Source organism: Biomphalaria glabrata, chromosome 4, assembly GCF_947242115.1.
Source record: "Biomphalaria glabrata chromosome 4, xgBioGlab47.1, whole genome shotgun sequence".
In the NCBI taxonomy this organism is placed as follows: domain Eukaryota; kingdom Metazoa; phylum Mollusca; class Gastropoda; family Planorbidae; genus Biomphalaria; species Biomphalaria glabrata.
In genome coordinates this window covers 29,176,804-29,204,299 of record NC_074714.1, presented here as the reverse complement: position 1 = coordinate 29,204,299, position 27,496 = coordinate 29,176,804, and the positions used below count along the sequence as shown (strand labels likewise).

Genomic DNA, 27,496 nt, shown 5'->3' with positions numbered 1-27,496 from the left:
ACCCGGACTCTGTTTGTATCGTAACTGGAGATTTCAACAACCTAAATATTGACAACACACTGTCAAGCTATTGCCAGTATGTCTCCCTCCCCACAAGGCAGGGCAGAACGCTCGACAAATGCTACGTAAACATTAAGCAGGCTTACAAATGTAAAAGTTTGTTCCCACTTGGAGAATCTGATCATGTATTGCTCCATCTTATACCAAATTACAAACCTACTCTTAAAACTACAAAGAGAGTTATAAAAACGGTCAAGATGTGGTCTGAAGAGGCTGTAGAAAAACTACGAGGATGCATTGAGAAAACTAACTGGGAAATCTTTATTGAGAACTGTCCAGACATAAACGAACTAACAGAAACTGTTACCTCATATCTATCATTCTGCGAGGAGTTAACAATTCCAACAAAAACAATACAAGTCTATGGAAACAATAAGCCCTGGATGACCAAACAAATCAAACACCTTATTACTGAAAAGAAAACAAAGTATAAGGCTAGCAACGAAGAGTTTATAAATGCTAAAATTAAACTGAGAAAAGCAATAATTGAAGGGAAAAAAACATACAAAGAAAAAATTGAGAATTTCTTTGCCAAGAACAACTCAAAACAATGCTGGGAGAGATTAAAGAACATAACGGGCTGCGCCTCAAAACGAGAACAAATTTTAGTGGCTGATGATGAGAAATTTGCCAACGAACTAAATTATTTTTATTCTCGTTTTGACAAAGAAGATTTTGTTGATCTACACAAAGAACTTTTCAACACTCTGTCCAAAGGAAAACAAGAGCCCTACGTCAATTTTGTAACGGAGGATGAAGTGACCTTGTTATTTAAAAGAGTAGACGTAACAAAAGCTTGTGGACCAGACAAAATTAGTGGCAAGCTGATCAAGCTATGTGCGGAGCAAATTTCTTCTATCTTCTGTCATATCTTTAACCAGTCATTGCAAACGTGCGTAATTCCAAACATCTGGAAAACTTCAGAAATCATATCAGTGTCTAAGAAACCAAAAATAGATTGCTTAAATGATTTCCTCCCAGTAGCACTAACACCTATTGTTATGAAATGTTTTGAAAAATATATCCTTAAACAACTTGTAGCAAAAGTCAATAACAGCCTAGACCCTCACCAATTTGCATACAAAGCAGCTAGAGGAACTGAGGATGCCATTCTATTGCTTTTGGACCAGCTTTATAAGCATCTCGATATACCCAAAACATATGCACGAGTCCTCTTCGTAGATTTCTCCTCGGCTTTCAATACCATACAGCCACATCTAATGATAAACAAACTGAGTAACTTAAATGTAAGCCCTTACTTGCAAGCATGGGTTCTAAACTTTTTAACCCAACGGCCCCAGTATGTTAAAGTCAACAACACCAAATCGTCAACTCGAGTACTATGTACGGGTGCTCCACAATGTTGTGTACTTTCTCCTGTACTATACACTCTTTACACTAATGACATAAGAAGCATCTATGACTCAGTTAAACTCATTAAATTCGCTGATGATACTGCCATAGTCGGTCTTATTTCAGGAGACGAAACTCAGTATCGAAGCTCGATAGAAGAGTTTACAAACTGGTGCACCGACAACTTTCTAGAACTGAATGTAACAAAAACTAAAGAACTTATAATAGATTTTAGAAAGAAAAAACAAACTATACGTGAACTGCAAATAAACACTACATCTATAGAACAAGTAAAGGCATATAAATATCTAGGCGTTATCATCAACAACAAGCTTTCATGGGAAGACCACCTTGGAACTCTGACAAAGAAAACAGCCCAGCGACTCTTTTTTCTATACAAACTCAACAGTTTTAAATTAAACAAGAAGATCCTTGAGACATTTTACGGCGCGACTGTACAAAATCTGCTAACATACGGAATAAGTTGTTGGCAAGGCAACGCCTCATCTAAACTGTTGCAACGTCTAGAAAACATCATTAAAAAAGCATCAAAAATTACACTCACAACATTACCACATTTAAAGGAACTTTTTGAACAAACGTGCCTAAGAAAAATCGAAAAAATCTTGGAAGACAACGGCCACCCGCTCCATCAGAACTACGCCAGGTCGTCACGAAGTGGGCGACTGCTGTCAATCAAAACAAGAACGGAGCGGTACAAAAACTCGTTCGTACCTCACTCGGTCAGACTCTATCACCGCCACTAATTGATCAGGGAACATGAAATGCACCAAGTTACCTGTGTGTAGTCGCTGAATGAACTCTTTATGTTGCCTGTTGTATTTATGTGTATTTTTCTGTTGTGTTGTCTTTATATGAGAAACGAGTCCTTGTAATCACAACAAATTTCCGTATGGATCAATAAAGCAGTCTTAGTCTTAGTCTTAGTCATTATCCATGACAACGTACCGTAAAATTTATTTCGGAAGTTTGATCCAGCTTTGAGATGTCAGGTGTACTGTCAAAAATAATAGAGAAATATTTGGCTTGTTTTACTTGCTGTATGATTTGTTTTTAACGTGATTCTCCAATATTGTAATAAATTCATTTTATATTTGTGGAGACATGCATGTATTCGGTCTGGAACAAAGCTTAGTTTGAAGCACATACTCCCTCAAGAGTGGATCGGACTTTGATAGTAATTTTACTAACTCCAATACTCCAAGAAATTGCCTTGATTTTGCCCTTCCAACACTTCTTCTGCTCGCTCGCGATGCTCACGAAGTGCCAGATTTTGCTTTGAGAGAAAACGAATGATGTCCAAGATTCTCTTCAGGTAGTCTCTCCAGGTTTTCGTCTCTTGTATAATCAAATCTTGGGCCTTGTTGTCAATACCCTACTCTCAGGCGAACTTCAAGTTCCCCCCAAGCAAGCGATGACTGAATGTGAGTTCTGCTGGTCTCATGTTTTTCTATTTTCGGGGATAACCTCCACCAATCATTGAATCCATCTTTGGATTTAAATGAAGATTTGGTACTTGATCTTGTTGAGAAGAGTATGCAGGGGAAGCAAAATAAGGATTCTTTTTTTGGAGAATAACACATCCACTTTCTAAGAACTTTCTCGCCGTTTGACATTTGCCGGAAAAACCAAGCCTTTGGAAGCTTTCTGGCCTTTCCTTTTGCTGATTCTTGATGTCTATACACCTCTCTGAATTTACTGTCCATACGCTGAACTGTTTCAGATCCTTGAGTGGCAAGGTGTATGCGAATATTATCTGTGATGACATCAAGCCAATCTCCAATGTCGTTCAGTCTAGAGTTTATTATCCTGCTTTCTGTATTGTTTACACTGATGGTTCAGCTTCTTCAGTATGAATATTTGAGGAGTGTACTAAAGACATGCTTGTGTGCTGTCCTTTAGTTTCTAGAACCTGCGGTATTGAAGTATTTTCTTCTTTTTCATCATTCAGGATGTCGGCCTCATCATTTTTTCTGGATTCAAAGATAACCGTCTCATCTTGCTTTGTTGCTTTTAATTGTTCAGTTATTTCATACACAATAACAGCATGCGCAATATGTAACATTTTCACCCTCTAGACTCAATATCTAGATTAAACTAATGGACTAAACAATAAAGTAAAAAAAGGTTGGCCAATCTTATTCTTCTTCTTTATATTACAGAGCATTGATCAGTGTAGTAACAACATGTACCGTGTGTCCGAAATAAATCTAGTAAATTAGATTCAAACTGTTCTATAGCTTACATTGTATTGAAGAAATAGTCTTGGAGATGAAATAGAATAGGGTTAGGGTTAAAGGTTGTTTATAAATATAATATTTATAATATAAATAAATATATATTTATAATATTTATAATATTTATAGTTTATAAATAGTTAGTTACAGTTAAATACAGTTTATGTTTGTTCGTGTCCATATAATTAGTCGTTTTTACTGAAACGCTCAGGGAAATAGGAAATTAATACACACTGGGGGAATTTTGGTGCCCCTCTCCACTTGGTGCCCTGTGCGGCCCGCACCACCCGCACATTGGTAGCTACGCCACTGACTAGGATGTCCCTGTTTGCGCTTTCCTCGTAATGGCCTCCCTGTCATCGCAACTCTTTTTATGCGTAATTCATTTTGTCGGAGAACATGTCCCGAAAACCTAATGCGACGCTCTGTCACAGCCTTACTAAGGGGTCGACTTTCCTTGATTGAGACCCAATCTCTATAACTGACTTCTAAAATCCATCTTAGCCGTCTTTGTTGAACCACATTTAATCTTTTTCAATTTTGGTAGATGACTATTTACTGCACTTTATTAATGGATCCCAATCACTGGTAGAAATGTGTAACCTCTCTTGGCTACGCTCTTGGCATTAGGCGAATGTAGTTTGCTTTAAATTTTATATTGAAAAAGGAAGTTCTATCGTCAAAACATCTGTTGTGGGGGGGGGGGGGTTAAATTAAAAAAAATCTCTGGAGTTTTTTTTTTTTTTAATTAAAAAAACCCTTAGCTACGCTCATAGAATTTGGTGACCAGTTTGCTTTAGCAGAGTTGCCTACAAGTACGCATCTTGCATATTTTGTACGCAAATAGACTCGAAAATACGCAAGTACGTTTTATCATCTGAAAATACGCATCCCTCCCACCCCTCCTAAAGCAGAACAAAAAATTAATTAAAAAAAAATAAAAAAACAAAGTAGTTCTTGCTAATCATATATATTGTTACGGATCTCACTATCCAGGCTCTCTGCAAACTGCACCATACACCACCAACTTAAAGAACTTGACAACTCTGGGCCTCAAAGTAACGTAATAGTTTAATAGTTGAAGAAATAACAGCCAGTACTGTACAATTGGCAGCACGTAGAACAGTACAAATAGCTCTGCGATAACAAATATCTCTCCGCCGTATCAAGTCTTGCACTGGCCTCTCCGTCTCGTTCCGGGCTTGCACTGGGTTCAACAGTTCGGGACTGACTTCACACACTAGGGCTCGTTGTGTCGGACTCGATCACAGACCAAGATCAAGACGCCGTTCGTCTCAACTGTCTCGGCCGATCGTCGTAACTCGTCACGGTTGACCGCTCGTCTAGCGCTGGCATGGGGCGATTTGCGTCGGCTGACTACACACACACCACTACCCCCATCTGTGCCACCACCAGGTTTATAACAATATATAGAGAGAGATCAGTGCGTCAATGCTTGGAAATAGACTATTCCTATTAGATCTACCACGAGATAGATCTAGTATCGCTTTTTTGTTTTACTAGGTCTAGATCTTACTGATCTAAATAAAGTTGAGTTCCTTTTAATGTGTCAGCTTATATGAAGTCTTCAAACTAATAATAATAATAATAATAATCTTTATTATCCGTAAGGAAATTTGTCTTACAATTTGTGCATTACACCAAACAAAAAACATTATAACTATAAGAAACCAAAGTGTACATTCACACCAGACTCACTCATAATTTACATGTGACAAAGTCTATACCAGATTGTTCTTATTTAATGATTTGATTGCCAGGGGAACAAAAGAGTGTTTGTGTCTGTTTGTCTTTGCTATCGGTGTCTTGTATCTCTTTTGTGATGGTAAAATCACAAAATCCTGACACAAAGGGTGATTCTTTATTTCGAGGATCTTGTTAGCTTTTTTTATAGATGTTTGTCTCAAACAACTGCCCAAATGGGGTTTGTTTTTTGCCAATGATTTTGCAAGCAGCATTTAGGATTCTATAAAGTTTATTTTTATTTTTAATGCTCAGATTGCCATACCAGGCAGTGATATTGAAACTTAAAATATTGCAGATGTGAGCGTGATAAAACATAGCCAAGGCCTTTTCGCTAACATTAAACGAGGACAGTTTTCTTAGTAATCGTAATCTTTGCTGCCCTTTTTTGCTGATATAATCAGCTACGGAAATCGATTATCATTTCTTTGGGGGTTTTTTACATTTAATAATAAAAAATTATCTTTACAGTATTTTTCAATTTGTTCTAGTTCTTTGAAATACTCATTTACGTCTGAGCTCTCTGAGAGCAGGGCAAGAAGAGCCGCATCATCAGCGAATTTTGTGAAGGAGCAACAAGAACTATCGGATTGAAAATCATTGGTGTACAAAATGAACCACAATGGCGATGTCACAGCCCCCTGGGGCGCCCCTGTGTTAACTATGCGTTCATTAGATATAACATTGTTTACCCTAACCCTCTGAGCTCTCTGGGTCAAAAATTCATTAGCCCATAGTATTATGTATGGACTAATCTGCAACACTTTCATCTTTTCAATGAGTAAATGAAGTTGTATAGTGTTAAAAGCTGATGAGAAATCAATAAAGAACAATCTTACATAAGTGTTCGGTAAGTCCAGATGTTTGTAGACACAATTTAAAATATTTAGGATGGCATCGTCTACACCTTTACCCTTTTGGTAAGTAAATTGTAAAGGGTCTAACTTATTACTAAGATCATTCAGGAGAAACATTTTAACCAATTTTTCTAAACATTTAGACACAACGGAAATAAGTGAAACAGGTCTATACTCATTCATTTCCTTCGGATTGGAAACCTTTGGCACAGGTACAATTATAGATGACTTCCACACAGGTGTTATCTCATGGTTTAGTAATGAAGTAGAAAAAATATCTTGGAAAGGTTCAGCTAGTTGTTCAGCACATTCTTTTAAGATTCGCCCTTTTATTCCATCAGGCACACCAGCTTTCATTGGGTTGATGTTTTTGAAAATGTTACAAACTTGCTCTTTAGTAATCGCTAATTCTAAACAGTTGTTAACATTGACATCCTCAAGGGCTTTGAGTCTTAGATAATTAAAATCTTTCGTGTCGAAGCGACAATAGAAATCATTTAACTCGTTGGCTAATGTTTTTTCGTCTCTTGTAGCAAGATTATTTTTAATTTTGACTTGTGCTCCTGCCATTTTGTTCATGATGCCCCAAGCCTGTCTCATGTCACTTGTATTAATTGAGTCTTTCAGCTTGGTGCGGTAGTTTCTCTTCCCTTCCTCAAGAACGACGTTGAGATTTCGTTGAGCAATTTTCCTTGTCTGTCCATCGCCACTCATAAATGCTCTTTTCTTTTTGATTATTTCCCGTTTTATTTTTGCAGTGACCCATGGTTTATTGTTGGGGTATATCTTGATGCTCTTAGTACTGACACATGTTTTCACAGAATTTGCTGTAATTTGTCACTGCGTCGACCCATTCTTCCAGATTTGAAGTGGTCTCTTTAAACAAATTCCAGTTGGGAATTAATTGATTGATTAGTTCTAATTCATCTAGACTGGATCTAGAACCAGAGAAATGCCAGGCACCTATACTGGAATGTACGTACATCTAGATTTAGAATTGAGATCTAGATCTAATTGTGTAATCTAAATATAGTTCTAGATTTTTCTAGATTTAGATATAAATCTAGATTCTAGATCTAAATCTAATTCTAGTCTATATTCTAGCTCTAGATATGAACAGGTGTGTAATAGACTTAGATTTAGACTACTGGCTAGATGTAGCAATCAATGTAGGCTGTAGGTTTAGATTACACTCTAGTAGAAAAGGTACCTCAAAAACTCTAGATATCTGTAACTAAATCTAGATCTAAGATTAAATCTACCCAAAAAAGCAATTTCGTATCAATTATGGAATCTAAAAAATGCACATTAAAAAACAATCAACTGTCAATGAAGCTGCTTACAGATCTAGATCTATTCTAGATTTGGATTTGATTTTTTTTTTTTTTGAGATGAAAGTGAGAAGGGCAGAGGTTTTCATAGAAGAAACATTGGTTGCGCTTGGTGTCTCTTTTAGCATGATAAAGGAAATCAAACTGATGTTCCATGACCATAACTTGCAGAATGTATCTTCTGTGTAGCTACTGTTATGGTCACTAGCGACTAGCTAGGTTCCATTACTTATGAAGGCCTAAGTTCAAAGAATGATATAAGGGTCATTTAAGGCAGACTCAATAGCAAAGCTTTTTTATATTAGAAAGAAGTTCAATGACTAATTAGGATTATCTGCCTGAAAAACATATTTAAAATGTTTGTTATTAGTGATTGTAGAGGATGCCAAAGCTTTCATTGCTAACAGCAAAAAAAGGCCTGGAAGAAGAAAATCTGAGTGATATAAAATATTCCCAGTGGCTATATACCTTCTAAAGAAATTGTCTATAAAGAAAATTATTTTATAAAACTATATATCACTGATCCAGCTAAATGTTCTGTTGCCTCTATTCTGGAATATGAAGTACACAAGAGGCATTATGATCATAAGATCCTTGCTAAGTGACAAGAACGTTATCATTCTAACATAGTCTACAAAAGTCTAAGACAAAGACAAAGTGTAAATATTTTGACTTACGTACAAAATGTCTTATATAACTATATGCTGTGTTAACTTTAGGATAGCTGCCTTTCATGTATGTTATGTGCTTGAATGATTTAATTTTAGTCTTTCCTGGGTATATTTCTTGATATTTAGGAAAATACGCATTTGCCCCTCAAAATACGCATTTCCAGGGCTGGGAATACGCATTTCCAATTTGGCATGTAGGCATCTCTGCTTTAGAATAAAATTGAAGAGAGAGGTTTTCCAACTCAAAACTTTCTATATGGGGGATTTTAAACTCCAAACCATCTGGAAGGGTTTTAAAGCCCTCTGGAGCAGTGCATAATTTGTTTTTTTTTTATATTAAAGAGGTCTTTTAGCTTCAAACCTCGCTGAATGGGGTTTAAACTCTAACCCCCCCCTTTGCTTACAATTATAGAATTTTGAGTGTGTAATTTGCTTTTTTTTTATATTGAAGAGGTGGTTTTTAGCTGCAAACCCCGTTGGAGGGGGTTTTAAAAACAAAACCCCTCATGGCTACGCTCATAGAATCTGGTGACTGATGTATGGATAGTCTTATATTGAAGAGAGGGCTTTATCGTATCAAAATCTTCCCTAGCTATGCTCTTGGAATTAGGGAATTGTCATTTGCATTATTTTTGTTTTGTTTTGTTTTATAGAAGAGGGAGGTTTAACAGCAAAAACCCCTGGTAGGGGTTTTAAACTCAAAACCCCCTTGGCTGCGCAGGGGTAAGTGATGGTTAAGTATTAAAATCTCACCTAAAATAAACAAAATCAAAGCAAAAAATCAGTCGGGGGGGATTTCCTTTCGGGGGGGGGGGTAAACCCCAAACCTCCCCCCCCCAGCTACGCTCATGGTCTGTATTGAATTAAACTTACGTCATTTGTACACAGTAATTGATACAGTTACACTTAAAATAATTTATTATTATTATTAATTTTTTTTTTGTTTAAAATACTACATGTAATTTTGAACAGTGGTCATTTGGTATTGTATTGTGGGAGCTACTGACTAGAGGTCTGACTCCATATCCTGGAATTGATGGATGGGACATACTTAATTTTTTACGCCAGCGCAGACTTGCTAGACCTCACTTCTGTCCACCAGTGCTGTTAGTATTCTTTTTTTTTTTACTTATTCTAGAGAAAACTTAATTATCCTATATTCTTAAGCGAGCACTTCTTGTATATATATATATATATATATATATATATATATATATATATATATATATATATATATATATATATATATATATATATATATATATATATATATATATATATACTAGACATGTGTTACCCGCGACCCGCGGGTCTTTATTTCCACATTACTTTCGATATAGTCACTGAGAGTGTTTTGTAAACAATTAAACGAAATAATAATGTAAAAAGTAAAGCGAATGTGTCAATGTAAAAATAGTGTGAATGAAGCTATCAAATCAAAATAGCTAATAGGCTTAAATCCATTTTTTAAATTAAAACATTTGCTTGTAGGCCTACATATATTTGATTAAAATTTGAGATGAATAGACTTAATTTTGTATGTTCATGTGTTAAAAGTATAAAGTAGATCTTGAGGTAGGCCTAGACATAGATCTAAATCTACACTAATCTAGACAGTTAAAAATTGGCTGTTATAGAGTTCATTCTGTGCTGCGCATGCGTGACCTTTTTTTTTCATGAATGAATATAGGCCTATCTCAACACGGCTACGAAGCTTTAGCGAACAGCGAACGAATGTATTAAAAATGCTTTAGAAAAACAAATTTGAATGTTAACTTGATTAAAATATGAAATGAATGGACAATAATTAGTATGTTTATGTGTTAAAGCATAAAACTATCTTTGCGAAAAGAAGTTTTATCATCTTAGAGTTCAATAAGAGTTTTAGACCTAGGCCTAGGAATAGACTCAGTAGAGAGATGTGTTAATGTGTAACCATTTGGTAATGTCTAATGAAAGAATGTTCGCCAGGAAATCTGTAGACACAGATATCAGGAACAAATTTATGTAAAAAATGCTTTTGAATAATCTAGTGGATTCAGGGGCGGACTGGGTATCAAAATCGGCCCGGGCATTACCATATAAACCGGCCCACAAATGGCATGTCATATATTTTCGGGGGGGGGGGGGATTTTAACCTATATATATTAGTGTGTGTATATGTAATTAATCTTCATTACATTTTTATCTTTCATTCTTTTAAACGTTTTTTCTAACCTAGAATACTCTCTTCCTATAATTAGTGAAAGGCAGTACACACCGCCAAGGACAACTTGGGAATCTGGGGGAGCGCTGCGAAGCCCAGGATCCAAGCATTATTTCCGTTATTTTAAGCTTTAAAAAATGCAAATTTTGAGGTATCTACAGTGCAATTAGCCTGCTACTCTTCCGCTAAAAAAATCAAAAACAAAATCTTCTATTCACTGGAGTCCAGCGACTGGTAGAAAATGGTAAAATGCTTTAGTTTTGTATTGGAGGGGGGGAGGGAAACCACAAACCCCCTTTTTGTGACTGTAGTTTGCTTAAGTTGGCTGCACTGGAGAAGTAAGTAAAGTTTCCATTTCAGACAATGAGATCTGAGGCCAGTGATGGTTTGAACTCCTCCCCTCTCGGCTACGCCCAAGTGTTTTATCATAGGTGTAAGCCTAATTCTATTCAAAATATATAAAGTTTGATATTGCATCGAAAACTGGATGCATGCTTTCGTAGGCTTACATAATGTATTCTATTTATACATGTATGTAGTCTGAAAACTATAAACACTACAATAGCAGCCTTAATGAATTTCAAACTTTTTGGTATTACTTATAGATTACAGACGTTTCTTCAAAAAAATAAAATAGTTAGGTCCTTCGCATTTCACGTGTTAATCTAGTCATGCATGTTGATCTGTGACTTAAAATATGCTAAATCATTGGTTTTCCTGGCTGACTCAGGCAACCCATTCCTTTAAAGTGGTATCACCACAAATACAAAACTAGGAATCTATCTAGCCGTCATCCTCCCTATATTGCTCTATGCCTCAGAAACATGGATAGTGTACAGTTAACATGCAAAGAAACTGAATCACTTCCACGTGACATGTCTGTGAAAAATATTGAATGTCAAATGGCAAGACAAAATACCAGATACTGAAGTCCTTCAAAGAGCGGGTCTGCAAAGCATCCACACAATCCTGATGCAGTCCCAGCTGCGATGGGCAGGACAAGTACGCTGAATGGAAGACCACCGCAATCCTAAACGACTCTTGTATGGCCAACTAAGCGAAGAAAAGCGCTCGCAAGGTTGTCAAAGAAAGCGCTTCAGGGACACCCTCAAAATTTCTCTGAAGGCGTTCAGCATAGACCCAGCCACCTGGGAGACAGAGGCACACGACAGAGCATCATGACGTCGCGCTGTGAAAACCGACGCACAGGTTGCTGAGGAAAAGAGAACAAAGCTGGCAGAAGAAAAACTCCAGAGAAGAAAAGCAAGGCCAATGACACTAGTTCCAGCTGGAATAACCTGCCTAGTGTGAGGCAGAACATTCCAGGCTCACATAGGTCTCACCAGCAACACGAGGAGACATAAAACCCCAGTGCAAAGCCCTCAGCCCCCTGGATGACAAAGTGGTCATAATCGAACTACGATGGAGAGAGAGAGAGAGAGACAGAGAGAGAGAGAGAGATCTATATATATTTCTTTAAAAAATAAAAGAAAGCAGAATGGTTAGAGAGGTACTTCTAAATGTGAAAAGCTCTTGCTTCGTCCTAATACATTCTCAAAAACGCGATTTGTATATGAATATATTTTGTAAAAAACTACGTACAGAATTACTTTACGAGGCGCGAGAAGCTTCTTTCACCGGATTACACAATTACGGCTGATGCATAATGCCGTATATTTTAAGGATTTTTCGTATATTTTGAGATTTTGGGAGATTTCCAGGAGCTCGACAGGAGGGCGCTGGAAATCTGTTTTGTTACTTAATTGTTTAATTTAATAAAGTTATATACACCTTGAATTTGAGCGGGTCCTATGAAAGTGCGGGCCCCACTGCGGTCGCATAGGTTGCAGGGGCCTAAGGCCGGCCCTGCAAAATAGCGACGTGTGCTACGCCGCCGGTCGACTAGTATTATTTAAAATATAAATGATTCTAAATCTCCTTTCATTAAATATCGTATGTGACAGCGCTATATAAATTATTGTAATTATTGTAATAATTTTCATTATTAATGACTTTATACTAAGCATAAGTTTGCCATTAAACATAACGGTGTATAATAAATTTAGATCTAGATTTATGTTTTAATTAAATAATATTTTTTTTTGTAAGCCTTGAGTGTAGTATTCTTAGATATATGTTATTACAGATAAATAACAAGAAACTTTTTCTTTTCAAATAGCAGAAAGTAGAACTTTTTACCCTTATTGAGTTATGACTAAGTTGGGTGGTTTGCAATTTCGAGGTTGTGTGTATGTGTTTAAGTTAACTTCTATTAAGTTTTGTTAAAGAGCTAATTGTCTCCCCTTTTGCCGCGTTATATCAGTGTTTTCTAACTTAACCTCTCCCATCCCTCTTTTTCGTTAACTTTCAATGGAACCATCAAAAGACGGTTAGGGAAGGAGGAAAACAAAAAATAGGAGTGTCATTAAAGGCCCATGCCGACCAGCAAAATGATCAGGCCAAACACATTCTCGAAGACATCAAAGCAGTGTTAAGGGCCATGCCGCTCGTGCATAGCAGAAAGTACGGTCTAACGTTTTACAAATGATAATACGTACAGTGTATAGTGTAATTCTTATTTTTTTTTCTTGTTGAATTTCAAACACTTTAATTGTAATAATAATTTAAAAAAAAACAATTTTGTGTCTTGATGCTGTCACTTTTTTTAAAAAGGTGTCTGCATTTAATTTTTTTTTCTTTGGTCGCGACCAGACCGGCCCATTAGGTACCGGCCCACCGGGCATTTGCCCGTTTGCCCATATAGCCAGTCCGCCCCTGAGTGGATTGGATTTAGATGTATGTTAAAGTTAGCTAATGATCCTTTCACGTTATTTCTCTTTCGCTACGAAAATAAAATTAGGTTTGCGAAAATGGGTTTACCCGAAGCCGATACATTCTTATCTATTAAAAACGAAAAGAGCGATAGCGTTAAATGGATGGGATTATAAAGTGAACAATTAAACGAAATAATTTTTAGTACGCGATTCATGAATGAATATAGATCTAGGCCTATCTCAACTCGGCTTCGCAGCTTTCGTAAACGAATGTAGCTTTAGAAAACCAAATTTGAATGTTTATTTGATCAAAATATGAAATGAATGGACTTTAATTAATATGTTTATGTGTTATAGTATAAAACTATCTGTGCGAAGAGAAGTTTTATCATCTTAGTGTTGAATTAGAGTTTTAGATCTAAGGCTGGGATTATAAAGTAAACAATTAAACTAATTAATATTTAGTACGCTATTCATTACGGTATTGTCTAATGAAAGAATGTTCGACAGGAAATCGGTAGTCACAGATATAAGGAACTAATTTATGTAGAAAATGGTTTTGAAACACAAAATTGAAGGATAATTTTATTATATAATGAAATTAATGGATCTTCTTTTGTATTTTCATGTGTCAAAGTAAAAAACTATCTGCGCAAAGTGTATTTCTTAAAATTACATCTAGGTCTAAATCCTTTCGATCTTTTCTCGTGTCAACATTGTAGACATGGCCTAGATCCATAAAATACTATAGCTGTAATAGAGTCGGACAACTTTTTTTTTTTGAGGGTCTTAAGTTTGTTTTAGGGCTACAATACATACACTTCGGTCTAAGTTAGTACCCAAGGAACATTCCTGCCTAGTTTTATTAAGATTGGTCAAGCGGTTTTGATGTCTATAAGTAACATTATATACATACATACTGTTACAAATCTCACTATCCAGGCTCTCTGCTGACTGCACAATACACCACCAACTTAAAGAACTTGACAACTCAGGGCTCCAAAGTAACGTACACTTTTATAGTTGAATAAATAACAGCCAATACTGTACAATTGGCAACACGTACACTGTACAAATATCTCTCCGATAACACCGTTCCGCCGTATCAACTCTTGCACTGGCCTCTCAATCTCGTTCCGGGCTTGCACTGGGTTCAACAGTTCAGGACTGACTTCACACACTAGGCTCGTTGTGTCGGACTCGATCGCAGACCAAGATCAAGACGCCAGCCGTCTCAACTGTACTTGACAGTACTCCGCACTGAACCGTCGTAATGCTCCGTACAGAACCACGCCGCTGAACTGTGCTGTAGTCGACCGGACTGTATTGAACCGGGCTCTGAACCCCTGCCGTGAACCTCCTTTCTGAACCTTGCTGTATTGAGCCCCTTTTCTCGACCGTCTTGACTGCGACACCTCCTCTCTTATATAGGGTCCCTACTGGCCTTCTCGAACCGGACAGAACGCCGCTCGACGTTTCCAGGTGGTCAGATGACTACAACTCTCGTGACGCTCCTGAGCTCTGTTCACGACGTCGATCCTTCCCGAACCGCCGTCGATCCTTCCCGAACCGCCGTGTTGACACTCGTCTCGGCTGACCGTCGTAACTCGTCACGGTTGACCGCTCGTCTAGCGCTGGCCTGGGGCGATTTGCGTCGGCTGACTACACTCACACCACTACCCCCATCTGTGCCACCACCAGGTTTATAACAATACATACATACATACATACATACATACATACATACATACATACATACATACATACATACATACATACATACATACATACACCTCACATTCTACTTTATAATATACTAGACATATGTTACCCGCGACCCGCGGGTCTTTATTTGCGCATTACTGTCGATATAGTCACTGAGAGTGTTTTGTAAACAATTAAACGAAATAATAATGTAATAAGTAAAGCGAATGTGTCAATGTAAAAATAGTGTGAATGAAGCTATCAAATCAAAATAGCTAATAGGCTTGAATCCATTTTTTTTTTCAAATTAAAACATTTGCTTGTGGGCCTACATATATTTGATTAAAATTTGAGATGAATAGACTAAATTTTGTATGTTCATGTGTATAAAGTAGATCTTGAGGTAGACATAGATCTAAATCTACACTAATCTAGAGTTAAAAATTGGCTTTTATAGAGTTCATTCATTTTAGTACGCGATTCATGAATGAATATAAATCTAGGCCTATCTCAACTCGGCTTCGCAGCTTTCATACATGAATGTGGCTTTAGAAAACCAAATTTGAATGTTTATTTAATCAAAATATGAAATGAATGGACTTTAATTAATATGTTTATGTGTTAAAGTGTAAAACTATCTGTGCGAAGAAAAGTTTTATCATCTTAGAGTTGAATTAGAGTTTTAGATCTAGGGATGGGATTATAAAGTAAACAATTAAACGAATTGATATTTAGTACGCGATTCATTACGGTATTGTCTAATGAGAGAATGTTCGTCAGGAAATCTGTAATCACAGATATAAGGAACTAATTTATATAAAAAAAGGCTTTTGAAACACAAAATTGAAATTTAATTTTATTATATAATGAAATCAATGGATCTTCTCTTGTATTTTCATGTGTCAAAGTAAAAAACTATCTGCGCAAAGTGTATTTCTTAAAATTAAATCTAGGTCTAAATCCTTTCGATCTTTTCTCATGTCAACATTGTAGACATGGCCTAGATCCATAAAATACTATAGCTGTAATAGTGTCGGACAACTTTTTTTTTTTTTGAGGGTCTTAAATTTGTTTTAGGGCTACAATACATACCTTACGGTCTAAGTTAGTACCCAAGGAACATTCCTGCCTAGTTTTATCAAGATTGGTCAAGCGGTTTTGATGGCTATAAGTAACATGCATACATACATACATACATACATACATACATACATACATACATACATACATACATACATACATACATACATACATACATACACCTCACATTCTACTTTATAATATAGATTTATATATATATATATATATATATATATATATATATATATATATATATATATATATATATATATATATATATATATATATATATATATATAAATTTTATTTCAAAAACGGCTCTAACGATTTTCTTTAAAATTTCAAGGTTTATGTATATGAATGAGAAAAATCTCAACTCATTGGCCACATCGGGAAAACTCGAGGTCGACCGTTATATCGGTTTGAAAATGTCTCATTATCGAAAAATTAATTTTGGCTAAAGTTTTTATGAATGAAAATTTTCCATGATGTGAAACGGGAAAAACGCTGCTTACGTCACTAGGCTTACCGCAGTACAGAAAATATTTCTTTGCAAACAAGAACGAGTTTTAAAGAATCAATAGATCTAATGAAACATTTGCGCACCATCTTATTGTAGATTGATGTTTTAAGTGCTTAATAAATTGTTTACACTTAAATTACATAGAGCGGTGTAGATACCTTTTACTTTGTTGTTTATTTTGCTGATGACCTCTATGTCACCTAAGGCAAGTTGGCGCCTAAGCTGGTCTTTAAAGTGTTTCGGTGTTACGTCGACCACTTTTTAGCTAACCAAAAAAGACTGCCTTTGGCATACGTTTGTCTGAGATTCGTCTCACATAAAGGATAGTGCCCTGCCCAGTGTAACTGTTGGACTTTAAGAATTCCCTCTATACAAAGGCCGCGGATACACATTTGAGACCAAAAGAAAATCCGCTGCCGAGGTCAGAGGCAGACGGGAAAAGAAAATCTTAATCGACCACCGGCGGACAATGGCTATGCTTTCCCTTGAATGTGGCAAAATATGTAGGTCACAGCTAGGGCTGCGTATCTACGGGAAATACTGCATTCTTCAATAGTCTTCGGATTCGAATACAAGCCTTATTATTATTATTTTGCTGGTGAATTATTACCATGTGTTCATGCTTCGATGTCTACTGTCCCGTACCAAAACAAAAGAAATGGTCATAAACACAGCTTCTCTACGCCTTACTTGCTCACACGGAACATGATATCTAGCTAGCGGTCAGCGAGTTCGCGTACGCTGCAGCCTCTTTTGATTTAACTATAACCTCGGTAAAAAGCTTGCGGTTAGGGCGTGGTGACGGAAGGCCCAGGAGAGATCTGATTGGAGGGATGTGTTGAAACAGGCCAGAGCCCTCCACGGGTTGTAGCGCCACTGGGATGGATGGATGTCAAAAGACGGTATGAACTTCTTATAGTCCGACAGGCAGGCTGGCAGGGCACGCATCCCTTATGGGGGACGAACATATGCCAAAAGCAAGGTGTTCGGCGTAACAGAGGTGCCCTACGGAAACGTTTCTTTAGATAAATAATGCAATGATTTAAGTCTATTAACAAAAAATGCGCCATTTTACTTTGTCACAAAGTGCCTGTTTTACCCTATAACCTAGAGATTTGCGTCACCTGATGTTTCGTACTAAAGCCATAATGAATATACTAATTGCATAATTAAATGTCTGAACGTAACCATCTGAGAAGTTACACTGCAAAGACTTTCTTCCAAGTCAATAATAGTAAGCCTACAATAGTTTTACGCAAAAGATGCATTGTAAAACTATAAGACGGACATGAGCTATGGTTTTTCTAGACAGTAGGAGGACTTAAGAGACTTTATATTTAATCGCCATGTACAATTAAATGTAGAACTAACAGAACACTAAAGCAACTCTTCAGATTAGTAGTTCATTTTCGTAATTACAACAATATTCCCAAAATGACTTCGGGTCTATATCCTTCCTTAACAAATTATTCATCCGAGCGAGGCTCTGTCACCTGGTACTAATTAAAATGAAAGGAAACATGTAGACCTATTGTCCTCGATACCGAGTGCAGTGTTTTACATCACTACATAAATCCAGTAGCAATCTGTATATTTGGCCAGACCTAATGCAGCGTTGTCCGCTGAGGATATATATTAAGTTAAAGTTATGTTGCTTGTAAATGTTTCTTATAGTTCTAATCCACATCTTAACTTTTGTATTCATTTATACAAATTAGATTAAATTTTATAACGAATTTTTTAAAAATTAATTTTATCTTAGTCATGACATACTAAAGTAAAAAACAAGAAAAACATTTAAAAAATACTTTTAAAAAAAGCAAAGCTTAAATTAAGTAAAATTGTATCAATTAGTTTGGATTCAATTTGAAATACAGTGAAATTCAAGACTGTACAAGCAAAGAACTTTCAATGCTTCAAGAAATGATTATGACTGGTTGGCCAGACACAAGAAGCGAGACTCCATATTGGGATTCAAGAGACCAGTTATCAACTTCAGATGGTATTACATACAAAGGTCTGAGAATAGTCATGCCACCAAGCTTACGTAAATACATGTTAAATCTGATTCACAAGTCTCACTTAGGAATAGTCAAGTGTAAGCAGAGAGCCAGAGAAGTCATGTATTGGCCAGGCATGAATGCAGACATTGAAGTGACAGTTAGGGACTGTAGCAGGTGTGATGAACATCAGAATCAAAATGTATCAGAACCGCAAATGCCTACCAAGACACCAGACCTTCCATACAGCATGGTTGGGTGTGATCTGTTTAACTTTGAGGGTAAAAAGTATGTGCTTCTAGTTGACTACTTCTCAAAGTTTATTGATGTCAAAGAACTGTCACAGGAAACTACATCATCATCATCATCATCAAACTCCATTTGAGTGAGGGTTTGAGAGGTTTAAATCCTCTCTTGCAAAAGCCCTGGACAGAAACCCTCCTGTTTTGCGTAGTGCGTATATGTGACCAAACAGAATTTTTGGTTTCCCAGACCTGTCGAGACGGAGATCAGCAAGTCTGGGGCAGTCAAACAGAAATTATAGGTACGGTTTCCTCTTCTTCCCCGCAGCGGGGGCACCGTGAATCGAAATTAGGCCATAGTCGTGAGAAATATGAGCCAACAGGACAGTGGCCTGTCCTACACTGTGTTATAATAGCTTGTTCAGGCCTGGACAGCCTGCACCACGGGGAAGTGCGGTCAGGGCGCCTCATGCGCTCCCAGACTCCACGGACTTTTTGGGACTTCCATTTCTGTTTTTTGAATTATAGCCAGGGCTTGATGAAAACTTACAGCCTCTTCAGTTGGTGTAATTTGCCCTCCCTGGTGGGCCAAGGAGTCTGCAATAGTGTTGCCAGTCACTCCTATGTGACTCGGTACCCACTGCATTATTACAGGGGTTCCATAGCGCTGCTTTATGTTGTGTGAGGCCATGATGACAGTGTCGATATTAGAGGGGGGCATGGTCCAGGACTTCGCAAAGCCTGTAGTACAGATTTTGAGTCAGTGACCACAATAATCTGTGTTGCCCTCAAATGTCCCTCGGCGAGTTGAGAGTCAATGACCTTTAAGGCTTCACAGACTGCCATAGTCTCCGCATCAAATCTGCAAACGCTACCACATGGTTCAAAGATTTTTACTGAGTAAGAGCCAAGAAAGTCGATGTAAGCTCGTAGCCTGCTCTTCCAGAATCTATCAATGCCGACCCATCAGTATATGCAAAAATAGCACTGGGCTTTAAGACATTAATGGTTTCCAGTGCTAGAATGTAAAAGTCGTTAGATGAACGACTAAGCTTAGTGGTATTAGGGTCTACTAGTTTCAAACGTATGTCTGGAGTCGTTGGGCGACACCAAGGAGGAAGGGGATGAAAGCGTTGAATGTTTTGTCGGTTGGGCTTAGTGCTTGGAACTGTATTTAATCAAGTTGTTCAAGAGATGTCCTAGAGCCATAAATTTGCACAGGTAGGCTTCCGCACAATGCAAAGTTTCCCTGAGGCCTTTCTTACAACATCCTGGATGTGCTCACACATTTTTAGTTTGCGATCTAAAGTTACACCAAGGTACTTGGGTTGCTTTTCCATGCTGAGAGCCACTCCGTTGAGGGAGAGCCGGAAAGGTTGCCCGAGAATGCCAGTCCCGAGCGTGAACAGAGAATAGACCGTCTTGGAGGTGTTTATTTCTAGCCTCCATTTTTTTGTGTATGAGCAGAGCGTATGGAGATCTTCTTGCAACACTTTTTTGTATAAAGGTTGCGCTCCTTCCGGATTTCCAAGGACAATATCATCAGCATATAGCAGCTTTTGGCATTTTAGTTGAGCCGGTAGGTCATTTATAAAGGCCGTGAAAAGGGCGCATGACAGGACGGAGCCTTGGGGGAGGCCGTGCTCGAGGGTTATTTCCCCTGAGACTTCTCCGTTCATCCTTGTTCTTATTCTACTCTCTTGTAGGAAGTCTCTGATCCAATAATATATCCGTCCCCGCACCCCCACGGCTCTTATCTTATGAAGCAAACCAGGCCGCCATACTTTATCATATGCCTGTTTTAAGTCAATAATGACTGCGTATGTGCTTTCGGTCCTTTGGAATCCATCTGCTACGCTCTGCACAAAGATGTTGACTTGGTCTATAGCGACCTTTCAGTCCTGAAACCAGCCTGTTCTGGAGATATAAGACGGTCACTCTCAAGATACCAAACCAGACGCTCATTTATCATTTTTTTTCAGCCATCTTTCCCACACAAGATGTGAATGAGATTGGCCTTTAGTCCTCAGCAGTGGAAGCATCTTTTCCCTTTTTTGGTATAAGAATAATGGTGGCACGTTTCCAAGCCCAGGGCCCTTCCTTTCTCCCCTACATGCTTGAGCATTTCGGGGGTAATACCATCCGGCCCGGGAGCCTTTTTGAGCTGGCATTTCCTTATGGCAGTATTAAGTTCATCATTTTTTCAGCACTTTCAGTCTGTGGTTCCTTTTGGTCTTTTTTTCATCAGCTTTGCGAGCTTTGTCAATGGCTTTGGACATTGGGGACTTCTTGTTAGCCTTGTTGATCTTAGCAAAATATTTGTTCAACAAGATGGCAATTTTCTTCTTCGATGAAATGGTTACCCCACTGGGTGAAGATAATGGGGTTGCTGTTTTCGTACACCCAGCATTTTCGAGATTTCTCAGAAGACTCCAGGCCTTAGAGCTATCCCTTAGGTTTAACCTTGCACAGGTGTTGGTCCAACGTTCTCGTTTTTCCCTGTTAACAGACGTTTTGACTTGCACACTGAGTCTGTTATATTTCTGCCTGGGTGTTGGATTGTTTGGGTTCTTTTGGTGTGCCCTTTTCCGGGCCGTAACAAGTTTTTTTTTATTTCAGTTGTCCAAAAGTTCTTGAATTTTTTACAAGGGTAAGTTCTAGGAATAAACTTTTTAGCCATTCCCAGGATAACTGTTGTTATCTGAAGGTATAAGAGGTCGATAGAGCTAGACTCTACTTGGATTTTTTTTAAGGGCATTGTCGACAGCTGTCTCATCCTTTCCAATTAGCCTTACTAAAGCACCACTTTCGTGGTTCTTTAGTGGTCTTGAAAGAGTGGCAGTCAGTAATATTGGAAGGTGGTCACAACCAATATCGCCTAGTACTTGACAAGTTATGACAGATTCCAAGTTAGTTGAGACTAAAAAAAAATCTGGTCGTTATAGTGAACCATGTGAAGCCGGTAGGTCATTTATATAGTGAAGAGTAGGAGGAGAGTGTTTGTTTTGCAAAAGAAAAAGGTTAGTAGAATTGCACCAGACAGATCAGTGTCATCATAGCCCCAGGAAGGTGAAATGGCATTTAGATCTCCAGCTATGATAGTGTCCACAGTTATTGTCTCTCTGACATCTAAGGCCAGTTCTTGCTTTGTTGGATTATAAACATTGATGCACTTGAAGTGTCAATTTTTTTTCCAAATTTCTAACACCAAAGTGTCTGTCCTCCCCTGACTCAAGTCTGTGGGCACTTTCTTGGCGACCAGAGTATTAGCCACCAATGTAACCAGGCCTCGGCAATCCCCACAGGAGCAGCGGAAAACAGAGTACCCGGGTATTGAGACACTTCTTTTTTCACCTATCAGACATTCTTGTAGTAAGGCAACATCCACACACTCTTTGTGGAGCAGGTTAGTAATTTCAAGTGTCTTTGGAATAAGTCCTCGGGCGTTACATTGAAGGACTTTAAAAGTTTTAATATCAGATTTGGAAAATTGGGAATCATGTTGCTTTATCTTTCCTGGGGGATACTTACTTTCCCAGTAGTAGGTGTTGGTGTTGGGTTAATTTTTTCTGAGACTTGTTTTTTTTTTGTTGTTGTTGTGTTTGTTTGGGGGAAAAGGATGTTATCAGGGTTTGTGTGTTTGGAAGAACGGTAGCTCTTTTTCACAACGTGGCCCGTTCTCCCTTTGTACCAACGTTGCGAGGCGATTAGTAGCACATCAGATATCATCGAAGCAATGAAGAATATATTCACATGCCATGGAATACCTAGAAGGTTAAGGTCAGATAGTGGGCCACAGTTCGCTTCAAGAGAACTCCTGAAATTCTGTAAATCATACGGAATAGAGCATGAAATGTCGAGTCCTCATTTTCAGAGTTCTAATGGCGAGGCTGAAAGAGCTATACAGACAGTGAAGAAACTTTGGAAGAAAAGCGAAGACAAATTTCTGTCGCTATTAGACTACAGAACTACTCCACTGAGTAATATTAATTTGTCACCAGCAGAATTACTCATGGGACGCCGACTGAGAAATATGTTACCTTCGAGCGAGGAAATACTTACACTTATGACACCATATCTCAAGGTGGTGAAGAAACACTTTGACTCCGAGAAACAGTCTTAGAAACATTATTATGACAAGAGGAAAGGAGTAAAGAGTCATAATCCACTATAAGACGGAACGGCAGTCAGAATGCAACTTAATTCTAAGTGGAAACCAGGAACAGTAGTTTCGAAACATTCTAAGTCTAGATCATATAATGTCAAAAGTGGTATAAGGTCTACAGAAGAAACAGAAAACACATCAGAAAGTCTTTTGAGAAAGCAAACAAATTTGACTTTCCAGATGTCATCTCAGAACAACCAGAACCACTAGATCTAGAGAGTCCAAGATTACAAACTACACTAGATGTTAAGCCGCCACTACACATTGCTTCTTCTAACACATCTAGATCACATGAACTTTATGTAACACGCTCAGGCAGAATAGTTAACAAACCCAAGAAACTTGATTTGTGACTAACTGAAATGACTTTTGAGTTGGCTAGTTTGTTAGTTATTCTGATAAACATATTTTCTGAATTAAAGAAGAGAGATGTAACATATTGGTATAATTTGTACATTTGCACACTAGCGCGTCAGTGCAACACCGCTTTTGTTTACGTATTAAATGAGTTCCTAATATGTCTTCACTCTTAAACACTAGTTTGTTATTTGTGTTATACAAATATTCTACAAAATGAACTACCCAGATGGACTTCTACATCTGTGCGATTATAAATATTTTTAACAATTGTTTTTGTTTAGCTTTTAGCTCTCTCAATACGCTATAATGCTATCACTTTCTCAATACGCTATAATCCTATCACTTTCTCAATACGCTATAATCCTATCACTTTCTCAATACGCTATGGTCCTATCACTTTCTCAATACGCTATGGTCCTATCACTTTCTCAATACGCTATAATCCTATCACTTTCTCAATACGCTATAATCCTATCACTTTCTCAATACGCTATGGTCCTATCACTTTCTCAATACGCTATAATCCTATCACTTTCTCAATACGCTATAATCCTATCACTTTCTCAATACGCTATAATCCTATCACTTTCTCAATACGCTATAATCCTATCACTTTCTCAATACGCTATAATCCTATCACTTTCTCAATACGCTATAATCCTATCACTTTCTCAATACGCTATGGTCCTATCACTTTCTCAATACGCTATAATCCTATCACTTTCTCAATACGCTATGGTCCTATCACTTTCTCAATACGCTATAATCCTATCACTTTCTCAATACGCTATAATCCTATCACTTTCTCAATACGCTATGGTCCTATCACTTTCTCAATACGCTATGGTCCTATCACTTTCTCAATACGCTATAATCCTATCACTTTCTCAATGCGCTATGGTCCTATCACTTTCTCAATACGCTATGGTCCTATCACTTTCTCAATACGCTATAATCCTATCACTTTCTCAATACGCTATAATCCTATCACTTTCTCAATACGCTATGGTCCTATCACTTTCTCAATACGCTATAATCCTATCACTTTCTCAATACGCTATGGTCCTATCACTTTCTCAATACGCTATGGTCCTATCACTTTCTCAATACGCTATAATCCTATCACTTTCTCAATACGCTATAATCCTATCACTTTCTCAATACGCTATGGTCCTATCACTTTCTCAATACGCTATAATCCTATCACTTTCTCAATACGCTATAATCCTATCACTTTCTCAATACGCTATAATCCTATCACTTTCTCAATACGCTATAATCCTATCACTTTCTCAATACGCTATAATCCTATCACTTTCTCAATACGCTATAATCCTATCACTTTCTCAATACGCTATGGTCCTATCACTTTCTCAATACGCTATAATCCTATCACTTTCTCAATACGCTATGGTCCTATCACTTTCTCAATACGCTATAATCCTATCACTTTCTCAATACGCTATAATCCTATCACTTTCTCAATACGCTATGGTCCTATCACTTTCTCAATACGCTATGGTCCTATCACTTTCTCAATACGCTATAATCCTATCACTTTCTCAATGCGCTATGGTCCTATCACTTTCTCACTACGCTATGGTCCTATCACTTCTGGACCAGTTGAGAAAGGGGTAGGGAAGAAAGGGGTATCCTGGTGAGCGTTTACATGTTTTTTAATGCACAAAAGTAGGGTTCAAGAGTCATTAAGGGAACTAATTAAATTTATACCACCACATATGTCAAGTACGATTTCTTTCCCTTCTTCAAGATACCAAACATCTCTCAACTAGACTTTTCTAATTCAAATTAATAACACATCTCTCAATTTGACTTTTCTTATTCAAACTAATAACATATCTCTCAATTTGACTTTTCTAATTCAAACTAATAACACATCTTTCAATTTGACTTTTCTTATTCAAACTAATAACACATCTCTCAATTTGACTTTTCTAATTCAAACTAATAACACATCTTTCAACTTGACTTTTCTAATTCAAACTAATAACACATCTTTCAACTTGACTTTTCTAATTCAAACTAATAACACATCTCTCAACTTGACTTTCCTTATTCAAACTAATAACACATCTTTCAACTTGACTTCTTCAATTGAAACGAAAATTTACTCTGCCATTGGGGTGTACAAAATATTTATGATCATTAGACGAAATAATTGAATAACTACTGAATAAATTCCTTCCTTCTGCAATGTGTAGATAAAACATGTGAACGTTTTCTTTCTACAGTATCTCTATTAGTGATATATACAACAAAAATATCAATCAGTTCTTAATAAATAGTTGCTCAACACAGAGGCTCTTCCTCGTCTAGGCATGGCTAACTGAAGAGTTCAACGGTCCTGTCTGTCTGACTCCAATCACCGACCTTCACTCTCAAACTCAAACACAATCAACTAGAATTATTTCCTTGATAAATCATAGACTGTAAAATGTATTAAAAAAATATTATTTATATATATTATTTATTTTATTCATCTATTGTTACCATCTATTGGTTCTAATCTTGTAAAATTTAAAAGAAACATTTGTTTGTATTCTGATACTATTTCACTATATACTCGTGTATCATTTCATTCACTATGAAACTATTTATTTGTTTAAAAACTTACTTGTTTGTTTTCCAGATATAAATATATGACAATGTGCTGGTCCTACAAACCAGAGGTCAGGCCGACATTTACATCCTTAGCTTTTGACCTGTATGCCTTGATAGGCTATGAGCAAAAATCTTTAGCAAGTCCTTCCAATGCATCTGAAAAAGGTGTCCCTAATTTTAAAACAGCCCTTCAGCGGAACGTAGCAGATCAACCAACATCACCATATGAGACACTTATACAGCCTAATGAAACCAAGACACTGTCACAATCTGATGAAACCAAGACAGTGCAGACAGATCATTATTATGCTTTATTAGAAGCTCCTGGTACAATCTCTAATGTGCTAATAGTAGCCCCAACATGTTATACCTTAGTACAGACTCGCCTATTTCCTGACTTAAATGATCATCAGAGCCTACAAGGTGACCAAAGCTATATCCAGGTGTTAGATCACTATGATCCCATTCAACACAAAGCTTAAGATAGCACTCAAGCCCAGCAATATGTTTACATGTAAAATGTATCTATCAAATGATTGGCAATATGTTTACATGTAGCTTGTATCTATCACATGGCTAGTAATATGCTTACATGTAGATTGTATCTATCAGATGACTAGCAATATGTTTACATGTAGCTTGTATCTATCAGATGACTAGCAATATGTTTACATGTAGATTGTATCTATCAGAAGACTAGCAATATGTTTACATGTAGATTGTATCTATCAGATGACTAGCAATATGTTTACATGTAGATTGTATCTATCAGAAGACTAGCAATATGTTTACATGTAGATTGTATCTATCAGATGACTAGCAATATGTTTACATGTAGATTGTATCTATCAGATGACTAGCAATATGTTTACATGTAGATTGTATCTATCAGAAGACTAGCAATATGTTTACATGTAGATTGTATCTATCAGATGACTAGCAATATGTTTACATGTAGATTGTATCTATCAGATGACTAGCAATATGTTTACATGTAGATTGTATCTATCAGAAGACTAGCAATATGTTTACATGTAGATTGTATCTATCAGAAGACTAGCAATATGTCCAAGTGTAAGAGTATTAAAAGACTTCAATAAATACTAACTAATGTTTATCTTTCTTGAAACTATGTTCTGCCCTAAACCATGTTCATTAGGTTCAGTTTTATACTACAAAGCAAATAATGGTTTTAGTTTGTGTAGACCATTCGATCTAAAACATCTAAGAGTACCAAGCACTAGTTGATGTCAAAACAGTCAATAAAAATAACACATACTCTATCCTGTCTGTTTGCCAATAAGCCTAATTCATAACAGAATCTTAATGTGATCACCACAATTTTCTAGGCCAATATTCTCGTAAGACGGAAGAGAACTTTGTGAGTAAGATGTATCAATCCTCAGCCATAGTTTCAAGTTGTGTCTTGAACTGGACTATAGGAGATGTTCATGTGGGAGAAATTCGTGTTGAATAGTGTATACGCCTACAACTGAACTGGTTTATAAACATCATTGAAATCTCTG

At 37.2% G+C, this 27,496-nt stretch overlaps 1 protein-coding gene across 5 annotated transcripts in view; it reads left to right on the top strand.

The window, feature by feature from the left end:
• The window catches only part of LOC106054183 (hepatocyte growth factor receptor-like), a 191,692-nt gene extending 164,607 nt beyond the window's left edge, over positions 1 to 27,085 (top strand). For 3 of the 5 annotated variants that reach the window (XM_056025509.1, XM_056025507.1, XM_056025510.1), the window contains 2 exons: positions 9,267 to 9,400; positions 25,999 to 27,085. In XM_056025509.1, coding sequence (XP_055881484.1) covers positions 9,267 to 9,400; positions 25,999 to 26,452 — 588 coding nt within the window. In that variant the 3' untranslated portion in view covers positions 26,453 to 27,085. The remainder of the gene's footprint in view (positions 1 to 9,266; positions 9,401 to 25,998) is intronic. The other 2 variants (XR_008777362.1, XM_056025508.1) reach the window with 2 other exon arrangements.
• Positions 27,086 to 27,496: the final 411 nt, after the last annotated feature.